Genomic DNA, 22744 nt, shown 5'->3' with positions numbered 1-22744 from the left:
TTTAACACTGTCGAAACGTCATGTGTCACACTAGATAAGAATTGAGTACTTAATTTTACAAGATTTTACGCTGAATTTGTCTTTAAATTATCTATAAATTTAAAACGTATGTTATATAAACACGTATATAATCACACTATGTCATCATTCTACATATATAGATGTACGTATTCTGATGAATATGAACATTCCATTATTGTTATATATTTATATATACCTTCATTTATTATAAATGTGTCTACTAAGTATATAAATAATATCCTGGATTAGTTCTCTCAGAGATAAAGTTTAAATTATAGCGTTTTCCGTCATCTTAAGCATTTACGAACATGATTTGCGACACTATGTAGTTTAATAAAAATTAATTTGTAATATGCGTTTGTTTGAACAGACTGTTTGAATGTTTTGTTTTTATAACCTTAAGTTTCGCCATAAAGTTTTATTTTTTATTAGTCATTTGAACTGTTTTGTCATAATTCCGTTCTAGTTGAATAGTTTATTCCCTTAGAACTAATTTGAAGTAATCGAGATGTTAATGTAATTGTATTTATATATGATCTTTTATAAGCTTGTTCATACTGATTTAAAACATGTTAATTTTTAGCTTCATTCAGTATGAAATGCGTGCGAAGAGCAATTAGTTGTATTTTCTTAAATTACACTATTAACAGATATGCATACTAATTTGTGTATTAATGCGTACTGATTTTGTCATTGTTTGATACCAGTTGTTTAAACTGAAAGAAATATATTTTGTTTTCCTAGGTTTGTGTGATGGTGATTTAGAATTATGTGATACGTATGTCAACCAGATGCTTAAGAAATATCCTAAGGTATTTGGATCACTTAAAGTTATTTGTCGTTTTGAATCTGTGATTATTGCTATGTATATATGACTATTATACAAAGAGTTGAGCATATTATATGAAAATAAATTTTGAATATATAAATTAGCAAATCACTTACAATCACCACCTATATACACTGCTGGCCAAAATCTTAAGGTCAATGAACATGAAGAAAAAATATGCATTTTGCGTTGTTAGACTCAACCACTTATTTGAGGAAAGCTTCGAAAGATGAAAATAAAAAAGGAAAAATAAAAATATTTTTTTTTAGCATTTAATAGGGAAAATGTGAACACGGTGAAATTAGCCTTAATACTAGCTGGTCAAAACTTTAAGACCATAATTAAATTAGTCCATAATGTATATTGATCAAATACATTTTTATTTTAAACATTTTTATTAATTTCAGGGCGCACTTTACCTATTTCTAGAAGCCAGATTAAAACAGCTTCAGGGAAATATAGATAAAGTAAGTAATAGAAGATATTATTTGAAAACTTAACTTACCTTTATTCAGTTTATTTATTCTTGAATAATATTTTCTCAAAGATAAATATTTTTTCTTTTTATTCCCATAATCTTTATTTGTTGTTGTTTTTAATTAAGCACAAAGCTACACAATGGGCTATCTGTGCTCTGCCCACCACAGGTATCGAAACCCGGTTTTTAGCGTTGTAAGTTCGAAGACATACTGCTGAGCCACTGGAAGGCCATAATATTTGTTATTTGAAATGAATGTTACCTGGATAATTTATTTTTCATAACTTCAAACGAAAACATATATATATATATATTTGTTTACAATTTATCAAATTTGTTCGTTTGTTTTTGAATTTCGCACAAAGCTACTCGAGGGCTATCTGTACTAGCCGTCCCTAATTTAGCAGTGTAAGAGTAGAGGGAAGGCAGCAAGTCATCACCACCCACCGCCAACTCTTGGGCTACTCTTACCAACAAATAATGGGATTGACCGTAACATTATAACGCCTCCACGGCTGAAAGGGCGAGCATGTTTGGCGCGACGGGGATATGAACCCGCGACCCTCAGATTACAAGTTGCACGCCTTAACACGCTTGGCCATGCCGGGCCACAAGTTATCAAGATATTAAAAATAATTATGTATTCTATTAGGAAACCATTCAACTTCATAAATATGTCGATTCAATTACGTAATGTTTGTCACTACTTTAGAGAAAATAAGAGGATTTGCTTAAATGCTTCACTTCATAGTTCATATTATTTAAATTACATTTCATTACAGACATATCATATATCATATCATGGAAATTTAAACATTAAATTTAATCTAACTTGCAACAAATATTTCAGATATTCGTATTTTCAGCATGGTTGTTTCATATTACGATAGTTCAGTCTCACTCATAAAAGAAAAGGAAAACCTCATTTATTTTAAGGGAAGGAATGAAGTATCTGTTCATTGCTATATTTCTCTCTATATGTAAGTATGTATGTGTGCTTGCGTGTATATATTACTATGAAGTATATGTTATTTCTATTTTAATGCTTTGTATTGTTACTAGAGGTAATTTTAGCATGATGTACTAACGATATGTGACGTCTAGAAATTTTCCGAGTGTTTAGCTTTGATGTGACGTGCACGTGATATCTCTAATGTCCAAGAGACCTGGGTTGGAATACTTTATAAGCATAAATATAGGAGTATAAAGTATCCATTTAATTAATCATTTGCTAGCTACTTAATCTGTAAATTATTACAGATCAGACACTGAGTCAGTGAGTATGTTATTTAGTTAGTTTTGAGAGTCTGCAGTTACGAGAAAAACAGTAAATAAATAAGTGACTTAAAATTTTATTTGAGGTGGAATAAATAAAAGCACTTTCGTTTCCATTAAAAATAGCCTTGAAATAAAACATTATAATTCTGTTGTCAGGAGTAGGATTATTTTGGTGGAAACAAATTAAAACCCATATTGATTTTCAAACTGAAGATAGCAAGACGACGTTAAAGGTTTCTTACAGTAGTTTCAGCAAATAATGAAACGATTTTCTGAATATAATCATGTACGTGTTAGGATACTGTTAAACATTAACATTTATTTCTTAAAGTTTTCATAATATATTTGTAACAAACAAATGGTGTGAATGATATCTCGAAAAGAAATAAACATTACCCATTGTTGAAGAGTTGTTTCTAGATCAACCCTTAAAATAATTAGGAATTTGGGAATAAGACATATTTCGTAAAAGAAATTTCAATTTCATTCTAGCATTATTTACCAAAATATCTGTCATTATTTGAAACTAAAATATATTTTATGTTTCAGGATACAGGATCAGTTAATAAAGTATTCGCATTACAATTTTTTTGCTTTGAACTTTATGATCCTGAAATAAAAAGATTCACATTATATATTGTTTCTGCTCTAGGCTATAGGATTATTCACAGAAAGTTTCGTAATATAGTTGATTATCTTCTTCAGGATAGACAATTTCTGTTTAAGGATATATAATTATGCAGAAATCTCAAATTTGACATTACAGTTTACTTTCTGCTTCAGAATGTAAGATAAAGGATCTGACTTATATTCTGTTTTAGGCTATACATTTATATGAAAAGAGCATTAAATCACAGGAAGAATGGAGACAATTTCATTACATGTGTTTCTGGGAGAAGATATGGTGCTACTGGTAAGCTTAACTGTTATTTCTTATATTACCAAATGCAACTGTTTTATTTTATAGTGATATGAATATCTGCTCTAGCTATTAATTATATGTTTTAGGCTAAGGATTTATAAACACTAAAACACGAACTTATTCCCAATACAATAAATCACGTTGAAATTAAATATTTCTATGTGCAGGGACCTGCGGCTTTAAGGTCCAGCTGACAGCCTCACAAAAACAATCTCCATCGTAACTTTTACAATATCCTTCTGCCTTTGACAAAACAATTAATTGTTTATGTCAGCATTAGCTGTGCATCTTATATTATAATTAATCATATATTTGATTTCAGTTGTTTGGAAACGTTAACACACTTTCAGTAAAAACTAATATTTTCATTTACTGTACTCCACAATGTCGACGTAACGTTGTTCTTACACCTACTATCTAAACTCTATTTTTACATTTATTGACGATTTTTAACCTAAGCCTATATTTAAAATTCTAAAACTTTGTTTTGAATTTCGCGCAAAGCTACACAAGGGCTATCTGCGCTAGCCGTCCCTAATTTAGCAGTGTAAGACTAGAGGATAGACAGCTAGTTATCACCACCCACCGTCAACTCTTGGGCTACTCTTTTACCAAAGAATAATAGGATTGACCGTTATATAATAACACCCCAACGGCTGAAAAGGTGGGCATGTTTGGTGTGATGAGGATGAATTATAAAATATGTTAGATTTTTCGTAGTTATTTTTTCCTTTCGAACTCTTCATTTAATTATACTGTTTCAACACGTGGAACAGATACATATATTTTATGCCATAATTCAATATTTATAATATTTATGAATCAAATATTTTTACAAGAATGCCAGAGTTACAGATTTTGCATGTTTATCAGTCTTATTATTTGTTAGTTGCCTGGTTTGCTGCAAATTACGGTTTGTTTGATTTTATAATTTACTCTTTTGGCGTTAAATAGATTTCGCCCATTGCTAGAACAGCGGTATGTCTCCGGGTTTACAACACTAAAATTAGCGGTTCGATTCCCCTTGGTAGGCTCAGCACATAGTCCGATGTGGCTTTGCTATAAAAAAACACACGTAATTAGATACCTACATACTTGTAATTACAGCCACCTTGATATCATCGAATTAAACATTTTTAACACTTCCATTTTAAGACACAATATCTTCTGATTTGTTTAAATTAAAACAAAACTCCTACAACATCGCAACTGATCAATAACTTCAGTGATCGACTTTTTAACGTTAATAACAAGAGTAAATCATCAGTAAAAATGTTAACTTTTTGCTTACAATTTTATGTGTTCTTTGAAAATAGGAATTCAAACAAATAGCTAAAAAATATTATAAAGCGTCAAGTTAATAATATATATTCTTCCAATGACTCAGCGGCAAATATGCGAACGGTTTCAATTCCACTTTGCTCTTAAGTACAAAGAAACGCGTTTCTGTAAGACAGACGAAACATTTTAGAATTTAGTTCAATTTGTGTGATTTCTATTGATTTTAACGTACCCCAGGTCGGCCAACAGCAAGTCTATGAACTTACAACTCTAAAATGCGTTGCTCGATTTCTCCTGTTATACATAGCACATAGCCAAGTGGTAATACTGTACTTTAAAAGAAACAAACAAAAAAGCGTTAAAAACCTTACCACCATTATCTTAAGAATGCAATGTGTCGAGTACATAATTTATTCTAACTGAATAAAATTCCAGAAATACTAGGAAATGTCTATTTCATTTAAGGTATAAAGACTAATCAACTGCCCCCAAGTGGCACAGCGGCGTGTCTACGGACTCACAACGCTAAAAACCGGTTTTGGATACCCATGGTGGGCAGAACACGGATAGCCCAATGTGTAGATTTGTGCTTAATTACAAACAACCAAAGTTATCAACAGTACAATCTAAGATAAGTACGTTACCTACTGTGAATAAGGCTTACGAATGTATTGTTTATAGCATTTAATTAAACGGGAAGAATAAAAGGCAACAACATGGGTGTAATTATATGAAAGATAATTTCCATTGTTTAACACATAAAAGTTTGTTAAAACCGAAAAATAAAGACAACGTAATTACTGCAATATAAATTTAACAATTCTAAAACATTCTGTACAGAGTTTATCACAAGTTGAATATTTTAAATTTTTAAATTATTTTGCTTATGTACGAGAATTACTTAATCTAGAAATCAGAAAATGGTGTAGCATTCTCAAGTTTTTTATGAATAAATAAAACGTTTCACTGAGTGAGCTTAACATTTTCCAGTTTGTTCTACTGATTCACAAACTTCGTCGATGGTTAATTCTGTAGGGGCATCGAGTTAAATTAACTGTTAGGTGACAGATCCACGTGTTGCGCCACGAGGCGTTGGTCTTTGGATGGAAGCCAACTGTCTTACATGAAGTAGAAGAGAGCTGTTGTTACCAGTTGTCTTCTGGCTATATATACTATACTATTGATTTTCGATCTTTTGCCTTTAACTAGCTACATTATATTTGTTTTACAGCAATATGTCTCCATTTTAATGGTACTTTGTTTTACAGTAATATGTCTCCTTTTAAATGTCAACGAAAAATTTTCACGGTTAACTAACAGAGGTCGATATTCTGCCAGTACAGTTGTGCTGAATTTGGTAAGTGGCTTTTTGTTAACTTCCTTGCTTAGATTTACCCATGCATGGCCTGGCATGTATATCCAGATGATAGTCTTACCATGCAGTTGTTTTCCACCATCCATAAGGAGACCAATCACACTGAATTCTATGCATTACTGTCTCCAGTGTCAGTTGTAAATGTTATCTTGACGATATTTTCTCTTTGTTGTTCGTTGCTTTCAGCTATTCAGAAAAGAGCTTACTGATTCACAAACTTTGTCGATGGTTAATTCTGTAGGGGCATCGGAGTTGAATTGACTGTTACGTGACAGATCCACGTGTTGCGCCGCGAGGCGTTGATCTTTGGATGGAAGCGAACTGTCTTCTCTGCTTCTGCTGCTTGTGAGAATCTTGAATGCTGAATCCTTCACCGGCCGTATCAAAAATGTTTTGATTCCAAGAGACGATGAATGTGCAACGAGTTCTCTCACTGTCTTTGTTCTAAGAAAACTTTCTGTTTATGGTGAAGGTGATTGATTGTTCCACAGTCTTTAAAGAGGTGCTGATATACTCTTTCTGCTTGACCCTCTGTTTAATATCTACATTTTCGATTTAAGCAGGTTACTACAGTTTCCAGTCGCATCAGATATTTATTATAAAATATGTGACTTAGTTGTGTCTATTTCAGTGTGGCTGTCAAGCCCCTTTACACCCATGTCTGTCTTTTAAAACGCCGTTTAGAAAATTTATTAGTTGTCTGATTTCTACCAAAGTTGTTGTAAAGCTTGAAAGTCCACTTTAAAATTGGCAGTGGCTTGATGATGGAATGCAAGACATATTGAATAACTTTGCTTGTAAGCGTTGTTGGTGTCATTTGATGCTGCTAAACCCTGAGTGGTGTAATAAAGTATCTTAAGAACTTTCTTTGGTCGGTATTAAACAAGTGTTTTGTAGCTTTTCAAGCGTATATATACTGATCAATCGCAGTACATACTCCAAAGTGCAACAGACAAAGATTTTGGTACAACAAAAGCTAGTGATGTTCTTCAGATCTCTTTCCTGTTGCAGATTTCAGTGTGTTAATGCCTTTAGCATCTAGTCGTCACCGCCCACAGCCGACCTTTGGGTTACTCTTTTGCCAACGAATAATGGAATTGACCGTCACATATTATTATACCCCCTGGCTGAAAGACCGAGCATGTTTGATTGGACGAGAATTCGAACCCGCGACTCTCAGATTATGAGTCGAGCGCCCTAACCACCTGGACATGCAGAGCTTACGGTGGACAGGAATGTATCAGAATCATATTTTGACATTATTCGGAATTTCGTAGGCGGTGTGATACCATTGAAAGTTTATCACTTTTGAGAAGAGTATCCAAGAGCTCATATGATAAAGTTTATCTGCATTGGAGATTAGGAATTACCAAGCGGGTTATATCTATTGTACTAAACAACATTGGAAAACAAAGGGATATGGATTAGTTTTAGAAACTAGGACCATTGAGAAAAATTTCTTCTAAAAGTTATATCGTAAACTTGGTGAACAAAGAAAGCGACTTGTAACAGGTGAGAATCCACGAATACAAAGTTCAGAGTCAAAAAGACACCTACCTGTTCTCGGCAACATAACCAATAAAGACTTCAGTCTGGAAACGCGTATGTATGCCTTAATAAGTGTGGGAAGTCTCCTGCCATCTTTAATAGTTTAACAAATTTTCAGAAATAGTACACTGGCATGTCCCTTTTGAAAGAGATTCGTGATCATCATTGAATTCTGCGCTAGGAAAACATTAAGAATCAGGAGTATAGATAAAATGATCGACATCAATTCTACTTTCTACTAAACAATGTTCTGTAGTTTTTGATCAACACGCAAATACTAACTTTGTATGGAACTTAGACTAACAAGGTATGAGGTGACCAAGATAAGACTTCCAATCATATCTCTTGTTCAACCGTTGCATACTTCAATCAGCTAGAAAATGAAACGGATTTTCATGCTATTCCATACGAAAACGTACTGTTCGAGTCATTTGTAAATTTCTCCGCTATTGTATTGTTGAAATGGGCATTTGAAAATCATCGTTCTCGTCACGAAACGGATCATTTGAAGTTAGCAGGGAAGAACTGCTTCATTGGAACCTGACGACCGTTTTTTGTAATTGAAATTAAGATGCAGATCTCTAGTTAAGATACATCATCGTCAAACAGAACATGACCGGGCGTAAAGTCATGGACTGTAATGACGTATTGAGTCTCCAAAATAATTTTATAATGACAGATTCAACTTCTTTATTCTGGCCTGTACAGATTCCACTCAACAGAAAGCTGTTAGTTCGTGTAACAAAGCATTAACTCTGTTATTTTTACGTCTGTAAAACCCTGGGGATCCCTAAATATTTTTTTTTTTTTCATTAAACCAAATTTTATATTTATCATTTCAAAAAATGTATCTCTGGTGCCTTCATTAACATTACACAGTTTGTTCTTTCGGCAAAGAAGCCTAGTGAAAGCAATAAAATCTCGTATTTTGATTTGAATCTAGGTTTCCCTACAATACACATCTTAAAAGTATATTTTTAAAAGTATCATGTAACTGATGATACTGGATCCATGTTAAATAATGGTATATGCTCACATTACAATGCCATTATCCTTATAGAGTCTCCTCTGTACCATCATTTCCCAATAGGTTAGAAATAAGTTTACGAACTTGTAATGTTCAAATCCGTGGTTCAATTCTGCACGTGATGGACTTGGTGCACATAGCGTAATGTGTTAGTTTACACTAAAATAAACAAACAAAGAGACCTTTACTTACCATAAACAGTATGAAATACATAGGTTACCAAAATTATTTATAAATGTATTACAATCCATTATTTCTCTTCTGCCATGTTTCCCGACGGGACATCGGTAAATCTACGGTTTTACAATACCCAAATATGGGGTTCGATTTTCTGCAATAGACGTATCAGATGGACCAATGTTGCTTTGCTCTTGAAGAAACAAACAAATAAATCTCTTGTTCAAGTGCGACACTCATTCGTTAAAGAAACAGTATGGAGAACATGTCCCGTTACGTGTGAATTCACCGGGGATGGCCATGTGGATAAGATGCTCCACTCGTAATCTGAGAGTCGTGCGATCGAATCCGCGTCACACCAAACATGTTCGCCCTTTCAGCCGTTGGGGTGTTATATGTTACGATCAATCCCACTATTCGTTGGAAAAGAGTAGCTCTAGAATTGGTGGTAGGTGATGATGACTAGCTGCCTTTCCTCTAGTCTTACACTGCTAAATTAGATACGGCTAGCGTAGATAGCCCTCGTGTAGCTTTGCGCGAAATTCAAAATAAACAATCTGTGTAAATTACACCTGTGTATAGACATATAATTCGTGAAACTTCACTTATTCTTGCAGTGTGTCACAAAAATACGTGATCACACTTCCCAACATAGCCTTCCCCCAGTGACACAGCGGTATGTCTTCAGACTTACAACGCTAAAAACCAGGTTTCGATATCTTTGTGTAAATGTGTGTTTAATTACAACCAACAACAACATTCCCGCATGTCTTATACTGAGAAAGAAATATCTAGCGATGAAAATGTTGATCCTGGTAAGCTGTCTTTGATTCAACAATAAGTCAGTTTTCCTTTTAATGTCCGAACACTACTTAGATAAGTAAATTATATTGCTTCTCCCCGAATTTTATCCAGCTAGTGTTACTGGAGTTTGTTGTTTTTTTATTCACCCAATCATTTATTTTATTTTATATTGAACTCTGATTTGAATTGTATGTAAAGCACTTTCCATAGACTCAAATTGTTTAACTCGCTTTTTCAGTTTTAACTTTTTTCTCATATCTTTAATTTTATTTATCAGACTGAGCTATTTCAAGTTCTTGCTACATTTCTGTTAATTTATTGGAGAATGTGAACCAAGTGTTTTTATTGTATTTCAAAACCATTGCTTTCATTTATCTTGTAATCTAGCACGATGTTTTTAGTACTTACATTATACTTTGTAATAATACACAAAGGACTATACGAGTGTCTGTTTGCTGCCTTATTAAAATTTCGAGATATTGCTTCTAATTTATTGGTAATGACGACCAAATTGTAACTGGTAAAAATACAAGACAAACATAAGTACACAAAATAGAAAATTCATAAATCACAAGAATGTGATAATTAAATAAATATCTAATACAACTCAGAAGAACTTAAAAATGATTTTAATAATTTCTACTGTAAGTTCACTGTAAGACTTCACAAGTTTCCTAAATTTCTCAAATCTCGAGTATCATACATTTGTTTATATCAGTGGATCAGTAACACAGCATCAACAGTGTGCAAGCTGGATCTAAAGTGTAACTAATTCAAAGTGGAGTCTACAGATGGTTTTAACATAAAGGAGGTTTACTCAAAATCAGTCCACATTTTCTGTTTTTGATCTGAAGTACAACTAATTCAAAGTTTAATCTACAAACTACATTTTTGAAGTAAAAAAGTAATACAAAGTGGGTAATCTTATTATGTTTTTGATATAAAGAGCAGTAATACAAACTGAATACACTCATTATGTTTTTGATGTAAAGAGCAGTACATGTTTGAAGGGGGTTGTGTAACTGAGTGTAGGAATGTAGGAACATCAACAAGTTAAAATTAACGATGAATTAGACAAAATAAAACAATACTTCATCAACATTAATAAGTTTCCTCCACAAACCGTAGATAACATTATACGCACACACCTAGACAAAAAGTAAAATCAACTAACAAAAATAAATATATCTCACGATTTAAAAAATCACGAAACCATATACTGCTGCATACCATATATTTCCGACATCAGCAGAAAAATAGCCAACATTTGGCAAAAACTAACAACAAAATATGACATTCCAGTTAATACCAAATTTATTCAAAAAACAAAACTAAGGTCTATACTATGTAAAAACTACACTGACAAACACAACACCAACATTATTTATAAAATACAATGCAACAACTGCCATGACTTCTATATTGGAGAAACAAGTAGAAAAATGGAAACCAGATTCAAAGAACACAAAAAGTCACCTTCACACGTTTTCAAGCGTTGCAAATCAAATAAACACAACATAACCATAGAAAACACCCAAATACTAAATAAAGAAACAAACATAAACAAACACAAAATTAAAGAAGCCTTACTTATACAACAACTCAAACCAAAATAAACCAATACAAAAGAACACCTTTATACCTATATTAATAAATATAATCAAACATCTAAGCACGCCCTCTACATTCCTACACTCAGTAACACAACCCTCTTCAAACATGTGGTCAGCTATCGGTCAGTTACCTCTTTCTTTCTTTGTGAACCTGACGATGACCGAAGAAGGTCAAAACGTTGTTCGCTCCTCTATCCTTTACATAAAATTTTCTCAACCCAAACCAGCCGTTTTTACATATATATATTTCTCTACAAGTGGGTTTCCTCTTCATCACTGAAACTGAGTAAACATATTATGTTTTTGACATAAATACCAGTAATACAAACTGAATACACTCATTATGTTTTTGATTTAAAGAGCAGTAATGCAAAGTGAGTACACTCATTATGTTTTTGATTTAAAGAGCAGTAATGTAAAGTGAGTACACTCATTATGTCTTTCATGAAATTATACTGATCCGAAACTTAATTTACCAAAAGAATATTAACACATTATGGACAAAAAAATGGATGTGATTAATATTATGTGAAACATAAACTTAATTAATTAGGGTCATTGACCTCAAGGTTCAGGCATAGCTATTCCTAATTAAGGATGGATTACTACAAGAAAATCATCAGTAGACAGTACTTACTGACCACTCTTAATTGAACAGTAGGATTGACTGTTAGAGTTATAACACTTTTATAAAGCTGAGATTTGGAACTTCTTTAGGGGCATTTCGAGGCTCGAACTCTTGTTAACTATCAATGCACAGAAAAAAAAATATTTAAAGCTAATTTATTTACTTATAAAGGTTCTATCAAGCAGTTGAAGAGCATCTTTGAGATATAAGACCAAGATAAATAATATCAATATATCACAACACTTTTGTAACATTAGATTTGTATGTCTGTGGTAATGTATGTGTTTCAAAATTTAAAATAATGAATGTACTATACACACAAAATCAAGTAAAATGAATTTGTAGTAAAGGCGTTTTACACTCTTTTTATAGCTATAAATGTGACTGGGTTAATGCGGCGAAGTGCTGTGATATGATGCGTAAAGACTGTCGCTGGTCACCGGCCACTTATTCCTATCTTTATTGCTGTTTCTTATACATGCAGATGCAGGATGGAGATAATAGTCTAATGGAGGAAATCATTAACGTGCTCAGGTTAGTGTGAGAAGACTAGAGTTATCAAAAACTAATTTTATAGTTTTCATGTCAACTTTGTGTCCATTGAAAATATTGAACTTTTTAAAAAATATACTTTTATTGAGTTATTTTTATTACTGAACATAGGTGTCGTAACAAAATACGAGGAAGAGGTAGGAAAGTTGAAAGTGTAGCAGACGAATATTTAAGGGATTCGGTACCTTACTCTTCGAGAAAAGTTTTACTGTTAATGTAGCACTTTGGTCACGTTCTGAAGCAGAGGAAGTCAATATATTATGGAAACCAGGAATTACATATAAGCGATATTAATGTGTAGATAAAACAAATGTATGTTTGTTTGTTTTTAATTTCTCTAAAAGCTACATTAGGGCTATCTGCACTAGCGGTCTCTCACTTAGCAGTGTAAGACTAAAGTGAAGGCAGCTAATCATCATCACCCACCGCCAACTTTTGGGTTACTCTTTTTACCAATTAATAATGGGATTGATTGTCACATTATAACGCACCCACGGCTGAAAGGGCAAGCATATTTGGTGTGACGAGGATTCGAACCCGGGATCCTAAGATTACCGAGTCGAGTGCCTTAACCACCTAGCCATGCCGGGCCTTGTTGCACGATTGAACAATTATCACATTTCACAATTGAACAATTAAATTACCATTGTTGTTTCAAAATTATAAATCAGGTAAAAATACATTTATTTGTGTATCTGCAATCCTATCATTTCTAGATGCAAGTCTAAATTTTCTTAATAGTTATCACTTAAGTTTAAAAATTTCTTAACCTACTATAAAGTTAACAGTCACTACTTTTTTCTCACAAAGAGAAATAAGTAACCATTTGAGATCACTTTACGTACACAAATATTTATATAAAGTTCCCGCATAATAATATCTAAATATGATCAATGATGTAAAGACTTTTAAGTAGCCTAGCATGGCCAGATGGTTGAAGCACTCGAGTCGCAATCTGAGGGTCGCGGGTTCGTGTCCCCGTCACACTAAACATGCTCGCCCTTTCAACCGTGGGGCGTTATATCGTGACGATCAATCTCACTATCCGTTAGTAAAAGAGTAGCCCAAAAGTTGGCAGTGGGTAGTGATGTTTTCCCTCTAGTCTTACACTGCTAAACTAGGGACGATTAGCGCAGATAGCCCTCATGTAGCTTTTACGCAAAATTCACAAAAGAAACAAACAGCTTCCAAATTAAGCTTAGAGTGATTATCTATTTCAAATTAGTATTTACTTTGAACTTAAACTTAAACCTCGGTTCGAGTTAAGCAAATCAGAAACGTTTGAAAATGTATGGGAATGAACGAAATTGGCCATTTTTCCCTGTGTTGGAAGTGGATGGTCCGTAACTTTATTAAAAGTTTCTTATATTTGTGACTAAATATGGAACTCAATTTATGTTTCACATTTTATAAGGAGGACTAATTTTGTCAGGATGTTTTGCAACTGGATATTAGAAGAAGCGTTATTTAATTGTGGTTATAATAATAATAGTTCATCGCCAAGAAGAAATATTACAGTTTAAGTTATTCAAATACAAAGAGCACACGATTAATTATTCACTTCAACTTCCATCTGTAGTTATCATTTATTTATAATTGAATTGTAATACGTTTTCTCGATTTTAAGAGTTTGTAATTCGTAATTGAAGAGGTTTAGACATTTCCTGCAAACGGTTAGAAAACGAATACCTGTACTTAAAAACAATTTATTTCTGCAAAGGATTCGCCATTTTAGTTTCATTTGGGTTTATTGATATAAAAACTCTATTAGTAACCCTGATATAATTGCAAAAATTTATTTCTGTCAAAGATTATTTACTACTATCTGTAGAGTGCAATATTTTATATTTTTGCAATATCAACAAGTTTAAAATGAACTAAAAACACGTTTCTAACAAATAGAGTTTTTAACCTTTTAAAATGTTTAATTTTCTTTATAAACAGGTAAATCATTTGAAATATTTTCGTATTATATGATTTATAGCAAAACTTGTGTAAAACGTCTATTTACAATTAAAATGAAAGCAATATTAATATTATTGGACAAGATACATTGTATTTTCAATGTAAATATTTTTGTATTGTTTAGGAAAGTTCCAGAGCTGAAGCAAAGATTAGCAGGAAAGACTGTTCCAATCGAAAAGTTTTGCGTGAACAGAACAGAAAAGTTTTTCAGACAAGAATGGAGTCTTTCATTACCTCTTCTGGTAAAGCTATCTAGATGTATTTATAGATACTATTCCGAACAATGCAGTCATGCGTTTAAAAGCAAGTGTCTAGCAATACAAGGGTTAGCCAGAAAGAACTTCACGTTTCTCTGTATCTACAATTTAGTAGAATTAATTCAATACACAAAACCTAAAGATTAGGGTTGCTTTCGATGCTAACACCAACAGGATCATCAGCTAATGGCTACCCATCAATGGTTTCTGTCCTTTAAAACTTGGTACTAACCTCAGACCAGCAGCGTATTCACGCCCTTTCTAGCTGGTGGGCTTGTTGAGCTTTCTAGACGGACATGTTTTCTTCACTTCATCAGTATTATTCTGAACATACATTGACTGTATCCATGACGAGTCCGATTCAGCTCCAGTCCTGAACAGTCCTCTCACAGCACCTCCTCTGAATCCCAAGCCTTGCAGCCAGCTTCAAACGGATAGCATACTGCTCTCCCTTCTTACAAATAGATTCATGTTATTCTCCCACGACACAGTCTGTTCACCGGAGATTACTTGCTGCCAAATAGCCGACCTGATAACAATATTCAGCATAGAGTTTGTGAGTGTAATTTGAGTTGGAAAATTTCCATTCCCTTCAAGATCTGCTGACATCTTGCAGTCATTTCCACAGGAGAGTATGGTGCTTTTCTGTGGGCTCTTGGCGTAACTGCATGGCCCAAGACATTACCTTAAATTTTGCGTACGAATTTTCAGAACATTTAAGTATAACATCTTTTTAATGAAATTTTGTTCTTTAGGCGCCATTTTTAGGTATAAAAGTCACAACATTTAACACTTCTAAAACCAAATGTTAAATGCCTCAAGCCTCATTATTGAATTAAATATATTACATGAGTTAGAAAAGAAGTAAATGACTTGCTCTAATATGCAGAGGGTCACCTTTTAGTTTCTCTTACAATCACATGCGAGATGTGATGTGAAGAACGTGGGAGAAAAGAAGGGACACCACAATCTCTGTTGATTAGAAGTGAGCCACATTTCGAATACTTTTTTATGTAATTAAATTCCAAGCGTTTCCCACACAAAGTTTTCGGCAATTATAATAATAAATTAATTTTGCTTTCAAATATCTGAATCACAACTGAGCAACTTTATTAACGTAATGCCCTATAGATTTATTATTTGCTACCAGGAGCCTTCTGGGTTTAAAATGATTTACTTGTAATTGAATATCGAACCCTCTAGATTATTATACTAAATCGATAGATAAAACATCTTACCCTTAAGCCATTCCAAAGTTAGCTGAATTATTTGATTTTTTTATCCCTCATGCACAGTATGGATTTAGATTCCTTAATAGTGACCACGATTTTAAATAAACTACAATGGAAAAGTGGACAAGTAATTTATCTGCAATTTAAAAAACATTTCTATATTATATATTGTTAACTGGTATAACTAGTCTCATAAATGTTAACTTTGTTTGTTTGTTACACTGGTGATCACACACACATATATATATATATACATATATAAAGTGCATTGATTGTCATGTAATACTTAATATGATGAGTTACCTGATGAAACGTTCTGATTTCTGTAGGAGGTTTTGTACTTCTGGAAATGCTATCCTGTCTTGGCGAAAACTCCTCACTTACTGAGAGTGTTTCTCTACATGATACAAAGTGACATTGCCAAAGTGAAAGGTATTAGCTTAAGAAACTTGATGATTTGTTAACTTCTGACATAATAGTACGAGTTAGATTTGTCGCCTATGGTGATTCAGAAAATATAAATATATTGAAATTTAAGTAGTGATGACTATCTGTAGAGCTTTCAACCTTTTACAACTAACAACGAAACAGCTGGAAACTTATATTAACATATTTAAATAAATATGGAATTTATAGAAGGCTTAACAACATGTGATACGACTTAACTCATATTAAGATTTTTAATTTTAAACAACTTCAAGAAAAGTAGTATTTTTTTTACTTACTTTTTGCAATTTTTAATACACAACTACCATTATGGATACCTTTGAAATACAGATTGTTTTTCACAACAAGTATGCAATCGTAGGTGCCAAATAAATAGGTTGAAATGTAAGATTATTCAAAGACATGTTTAAAAAAATAATCTTATAATGAAGTTGCCTCTTTATCATCACATAAGTTTTATTATATACTCATTAGTTTTGTCCAGATAGTTGATCACAGCTGTTTGGAATATTATTGGCTTTATGCAAGAATGAAAAGATCAAAACTTTTCCACTTGAAACCATCTCCGAACCCTAAATAACTATAATGTGTTGTTATGTAGAAAGTCAAGCATCTCTGGACGACTACTACATGCTGACTTTCTTATATGGTGTTGCTCTGAAACAACCTAAATAATTATAATCTGTTGTTATGTAGAAGGTCAAACATCCCTGGACGACTACTACATGCTGACTTTCTTACATGGTGTTGCTCTGAATCATCTCAATTATCCTCTCCAAGCTGAAGAGCATCTCAAAGAGGTTGTTAGGAGGTAGAATGTTTTGTTATTAACTGTTTGTTTTGGTAAAGAGGCAGTGGCGTATTTAGGTAGGGTTTAGAGGGGATTCAGCTCCAGTGCCCATGGTTTTAATGGGGACCCATTAATTAATCTTTCTATCTAAGATTACATAGGATGTAAGGGCCACAAAAATTATTAGCTCCTGGACCCACATCACCTTAAATCTGCCTCTGTAAAGATGCTACTAGAATAGTTTACGTTGTCTAGTTTTCAAACGAGATGTTTATCAAGAATTAAAGTGTTGTGTTAGTCAATAGTTATAAAATATCTTTAACATCTTTCAAGTTTGTGCATGGTAACAATATAGCTCATATTTTGATATCTATTAGATGTTATTTATTCTTGTTTAGAAAATAATTTTATTTCTTTGGGTATTAATATTTATTTGAACTTGGTAATATAATGAATGCTTCTATGGTTAAACCATTTAACCCTAATATATGCATGATATTACACAACTTAAATTTTGTGCATTTAAATCACGTGGTTCGTTACTGTAATGATACTAAATTACTTCATTCCTATCTGTGATAATACATTACAAGACCTGTAATAGTTTAAATTATCTCATCCATTACAGTGATAGTGCACAACAACAAGGTCGATAATACAGGGTATTCGGAAAGTCACTGTGCACTTATATATTTATTAACAGACAAAACTGCAAAGTGACTTTCCGAACACCTTGTTGTTTAAATTACTTCATTCGTTCTTTTTTCACTCACAACTTCTTAGGATTGTTTAATGACAAACGTAACACGCATTCATTGCTAATAAACGTCATCTTCCACACTTTTTAAGGCATTCTAAAATCTCATTCTGCCGTTAAAATATTCTTAACAAAACTATGTAATAATTATTTGAGGATAAACATGAAATTTCCGTAAAGTATGTATAATAACACTTCACACAAATTTTTATTTGATTTTTAAGTGTACACATTAAACTTTCTAACGATCTTTGGATTTGTATTTAAACATATTTTAGCTACACTTTCGTTTTAAACCATTGAAGATTCAATATTTTGCTCTAGCAGAGAAAAGAGTTTAACAAAAACTATATGTTTTCGTACCAGTACAAGTAAAGAAAATATTTATCTTTTTGTATTCATATATATATCACGTATTCTCTTCAACTAAAAATTAAAATTTTATAAAATTATCTAGTGTATAGATTTAAGTAGATATTTGAAAAATAAATGCATCTATAAATATTTTTTTTCAATATTGAAAACACATGTAACTACAATTTATCAAAAAGATATAAAAATCTAGAATGATCAGAGGTGCTGTAAGAGTAAACAAATTATCAATATTTTGATGAAGTGGTTGAATTATAGAACATTCTATTTTTTGCTTTTCTATATTTTTCACCAATTTTTTTTGTCGCTAACACAAGGAAATATTATGACCTTTACTGAAGTTTAAAGTGAATCTCTCCATAAAGAATAATTTTCTTACGTAATTGAAAAACACAAAGACAAATTGCTTACCTGCTTTAACACTTACGCCAAATTTAAAGATGTTTCTTTAAGTCCTAGAATCTGTGTTTTTAAAAGTGTTTTCTTAAAAAGTCTCATGTTGAAGTAACTAAATTTTGCACTTTTTAAGTACATTCATCTTTTGGCAGATTTTTTTTCAAATACTAATATATCTGTATACTTTTTAAGTGACAGTTTTCATTTTCTATATTCTGTATGTGTACTTTTTTGAAATTGCAGTTGTGTGAGAAACTTTGAAATTATATATATATATCGTTAATTATATGTATCTTTACCATATTAGTGAGAAAAAGATTAGAGAAGACACATTTCTACCACCTTATGCAGCAGGAGAGCTCTGTTTTATGTTTGTTGAACAAGGAAGAGATTCAGAAGCTTTAGAATGGTTTCATGTGGCGAGGTAAGTCTATTTTACCAATATTAGGTGGTTTCATAGACTCAGATAGCAATGCGGAGTATTCCCAAGTTGAGAAAATAAAGCCCAGTTAATATTAATTGTGTATCGTTACTTTAAATGTTATTATCATATACTGATACTGCATCTATACAGATAAGGAATTTAAGGAATAGTGGAAAAGTTATGTTATTTTTTAAGTGTAGCGAGGTAAGGGGTTCATGTGCATATACGACTAACTAAAGGATGGTTTTACACACTGTTATTGAGTTTCCAGTATAACTAATGCACGCTTTCAGTTTTATGTATGAGGTTTCAAACACAATTACTTAATGCATTTAGCCAAATCAAGAATGTTATATATACCTTATTGTTATGTGTATTGTGTTAAATAAGAGATTTTATACACAGTTAAGGTGTACGTTTCGCCAACTGTTGTAGGTTTCTTAAGCATATATGTTGTTTTATAATCACTAATTAGTGAAAAATGTTTTAAATTAAAATTATATAGCTAAGAAAATTTACCTGTAAAAATTAGATACAAGAAACCAAGTAAATAATTTCATAATTTAAATTATAAATTCAGCTAAATACCAAAAGGTTGTGTTGTATGATATAAGACCTCGACTTTGACTTCCACTCGTGTTTCCTCAGACATAACTACCACGGATATCTTACTGAAGTGACCCTACATTTTCGGCTACATGCTGCCTACAAGAAGTTGGAAGCCAGGAACCATTCCTTCACAGATCTTCCACGAACATTAACCTCTTTCCCTTGACATTCTCTTCAACAAACACCAGTCTTCCCCTCCATGGTTACAATTTAGAATTTTGTAGTCCCCACCTTCTGAGTGAAGTCATCCTTCGATCAATATTATGGTTCCTCTTGAACTCTTAAAGTCAACAATAAGTGTGAAAATTCTATCTTTTTAATGTTTATTTTCAAGATATTTCTTGAAATTTAGTTATAAGGTAAAGCAAAGCTATTTGTATATGTTCATTAGATCGTGAAACATTTCCATTGGAAATCCAGTTACTTGAATTGTACAACTTTATTATGTTTATATTCAATGTTCAATAGGTCAGTGAAAGAAGTAACTTCTTACTCATTACTCGTTTTTAGTTTTTATTCAGAAAAGAGTAATATAATGGTGTTACACATAAGTTAAATAAGAGATTTTATACACAGTTAAGGTGTACGTTAAAAGCACTTTATACTATTTGTTACATGTTGTTACATTTATTTCCTTTTACTTGTAGTGAAAAACCTTTGTGACTTTCTTAGTGTTTAACTATACATCTTTAAATGAACTCATTTAAATGTATACCAGTCTGAGTGAATATTGTGCACGCGCCTATTTAACCAGCTGAAAACGAAACTAAAACCTCAGTGTCGGTAAAGCTGGTATGAAAGCCATTTCGTTAGTTGTTTTATAAAATTGAACTTGGCAGTTACGCAAAGGAACATGGTTTGTATATTTTATTTGCTTATACTTTAGAAACAGAAAGTTACTTTGTCTTTAAAAAAAAAAAAGACCAATGACGTCTATGTCTCTCAGAGAGAGAGAGAAAAGGTAGTAAAACAAACTCATAACAACTATAAAATTGTAATAACAATACTTTCATAAAAATATGTTGTTAAGCTACTTCGTTATTGATAAAATTAATATTATGCTGCAATAACGAGTTAAATGAAAAAAATGCGTTACTTCAGATTTGATTATATTTGTTTGGAATGTTTGATTTGCTCTTATAGAATTCTAGTTGCTAGTAATATTTCTAAGAGATAAAGTACAAATATTTTAACAAAATGAGCTTATAAAGTGTTTATAATATAATTTACCACTATATTTGTTATAATTAAATTATATTGGGCAATGACAATCAAAGTTTAAAGAGTTTAATATTCATAAAGTTAATGTTGTTTAATAGATTAAATAAATGGACCAGTTGGCTATATGTAGTTATTGCATTATTAGAAAGTTCTATTGTTATCAAATATGTCGCTGTGTTACTTAGTGATAGAACTAAATTAATCTGTTAGAAGTATATTTACTTACCAAGAGATTAACTTTGAATCAAATAGATACTGTTACGTTTTGCCTTATAACTTTGTACTTACATTTTTTCAAACTGTAGAATTAGACTATCACTTTTATTTCACGATTGAACAATTAAACTATCACTATTGTTTCACGATTGAACAATTAAATTACAACTGTTGTTTCATGATTGAACAATTAAATTACCACTGTTGTTTCTCAGTTATAAATCAGGTAAAAATACATTTATTTGTGTATCTGCAGTCCTATCATTCTTAGATGCAAGTCTAAAATTTTCTTAATAGTTATCACTCAAGTCTAAAAATTACTTAATATACTATAAAGTTAACGATCACTACTTTTTTCTTGACAAAGAGAGATAAGTAAACATTTGAGATCACTTTAAGTACACGAATATTTATGTAAATTTCCCGTATAATAATATTTAAATATGATCAGCAAAGCAAATACTTTTAAGTACCCCAACATGAGCAAGTGGTTAGAGCACTTAACTTGTAATCTGAAAGTCGTAGGTTCGAATCCCCGTCACACCACCAAATATGTACGCCATTTCAACCGTGTAGGCGTTATAATGTGACGCTTAATCCTACTATTTGTTAGTAAAAGAGTATCCCCAAGAGTTGGTGATGACTAGCTGCCTTTCTTTAGTCTTACGATGCTAAAGGAGGAACGGCTAGTGCAGATAACCCTCGTGTAGCTTTTCGTGAAATTCAAAACAAACGTTTAAGCACATTCTGAACAGTTAAGTAATATCTTTAACATGTGTAAACAATATGAAAATAACTAACTTCTGAAAATGTTTTCTGTTTCAACAACTGAACGTCTTATTGTATAAATGTGTATAGTATTTCATGTCTCTTTATTCTTTTACGTTATTCATCGCAACCTTTTTGACACCTTGATGTTTTTGTTGTTTTTTTCATGCAGAGTAAATTGTTCATTTTCTGTATCTTAAGGTATTAATTCGGTTACATTCCCTTTTAATATGTTTTTAATGGACAGTGCCACACTGTGATATATCAATGCTATTTATATTCATTCGATTTTAAATATAACACGTAATAAAGAACTGTTCAAACCTCCCAATAAAGTTTCTTTTCCAAATTAATGTAAATTATGTAAACAGTTGATGTATGACAATATCATTTAGTACTGTCGTTTTTCTTTATTTACTAAAATCATGTATGTTCCCTTTTTTATATTCTACTAATTTTATCAGAGCATTAGAGAAATATTGTGTTTTATAAAGGATGAAGAAATTGCATGTACATCCAAAAAATCAGTTAGACAAACTGGAAGACTTTCGAAAGGTAAGCTTTTGTTCAGCCAAGAGATACGGGAATATACACCTTGTTTGAATTTCACGTAAAGTTATACAAGGGCTAGCCGTCTCTAATTTAGCCCCACCATTGCCACAGCGGGATGTCTATGGGCTTACACCTCTAAAAACTGGGTTTCGATGGCCGTGGTGGGCAAAGCAGAGACAGTCCTTTGTGAAACTTTGTACTTAAT

At 32.1% G+C, this 22744-nt stretch overlaps 1 protein-coding gene across 1 annotated transcript in view; it reads left to right on the top strand.

The window, feature by feature from the left end:
* Window positions 1-22310, top strand: part of LOC143249369 (tetratricopeptide repeat protein 39A-like) — a 59008-nt gene extending 36698 nt beyond the window's left edge. The window contains exons 10-18 of the mRNA XM_076499109.1: window positions 766-833; window positions 1258-1317; window positions 3428-3519; window positions 12354-12515; window positions 14623-14740; window positions 16317-16419; window positions 17131-17245; window positions 19057-19173; window positions 19822-22310. Of these exons, the coding sequence (XP_076355224.1) occupies window positions 766-833; window positions 1258-1317; window positions 3428-3519; window positions 12354-12515; window positions 14623-14740; window positions 16317-16419; window positions 17131-17245; window positions 19057-19173; window positions 19822-19948 (962 nt within the window). The 3' untranslated portion in view covers window positions 19949-22310. The remainder of the gene's footprint in view (window positions 1-765; window positions 834-1257; window positions 1318-3427; window positions 3520-12353; window positions 12516-14622; window positions 14741-16316; window positions 16420-17130; window positions 17246-19056; window positions 19174-19821) is intronic.
* The last annotated feature ends 434 nt before the right edge of the window (window positions 22311-22744 follow it).

The sequence above is a fragment of the Tachypleus tridentatus genome, chromosome 4 (assembly GCF_004210375.1).
Source record: "Tachypleus tridentatus isolate NWPU-2018 chromosome 4, ASM421037v1, whole genome shotgun sequence".
NCBI classification, from domain to species: Eukaryota; Metazoa; Arthropoda; class Merostomata; order Xiphosura; family Limulidae; genus Tachypleus; species Tachypleus tridentatus.
The sequence above is the reverse complement of the archived record's forward strand: the minus strand, read 5'-3'. Positions and strand labels throughout refer to the sequence as shown.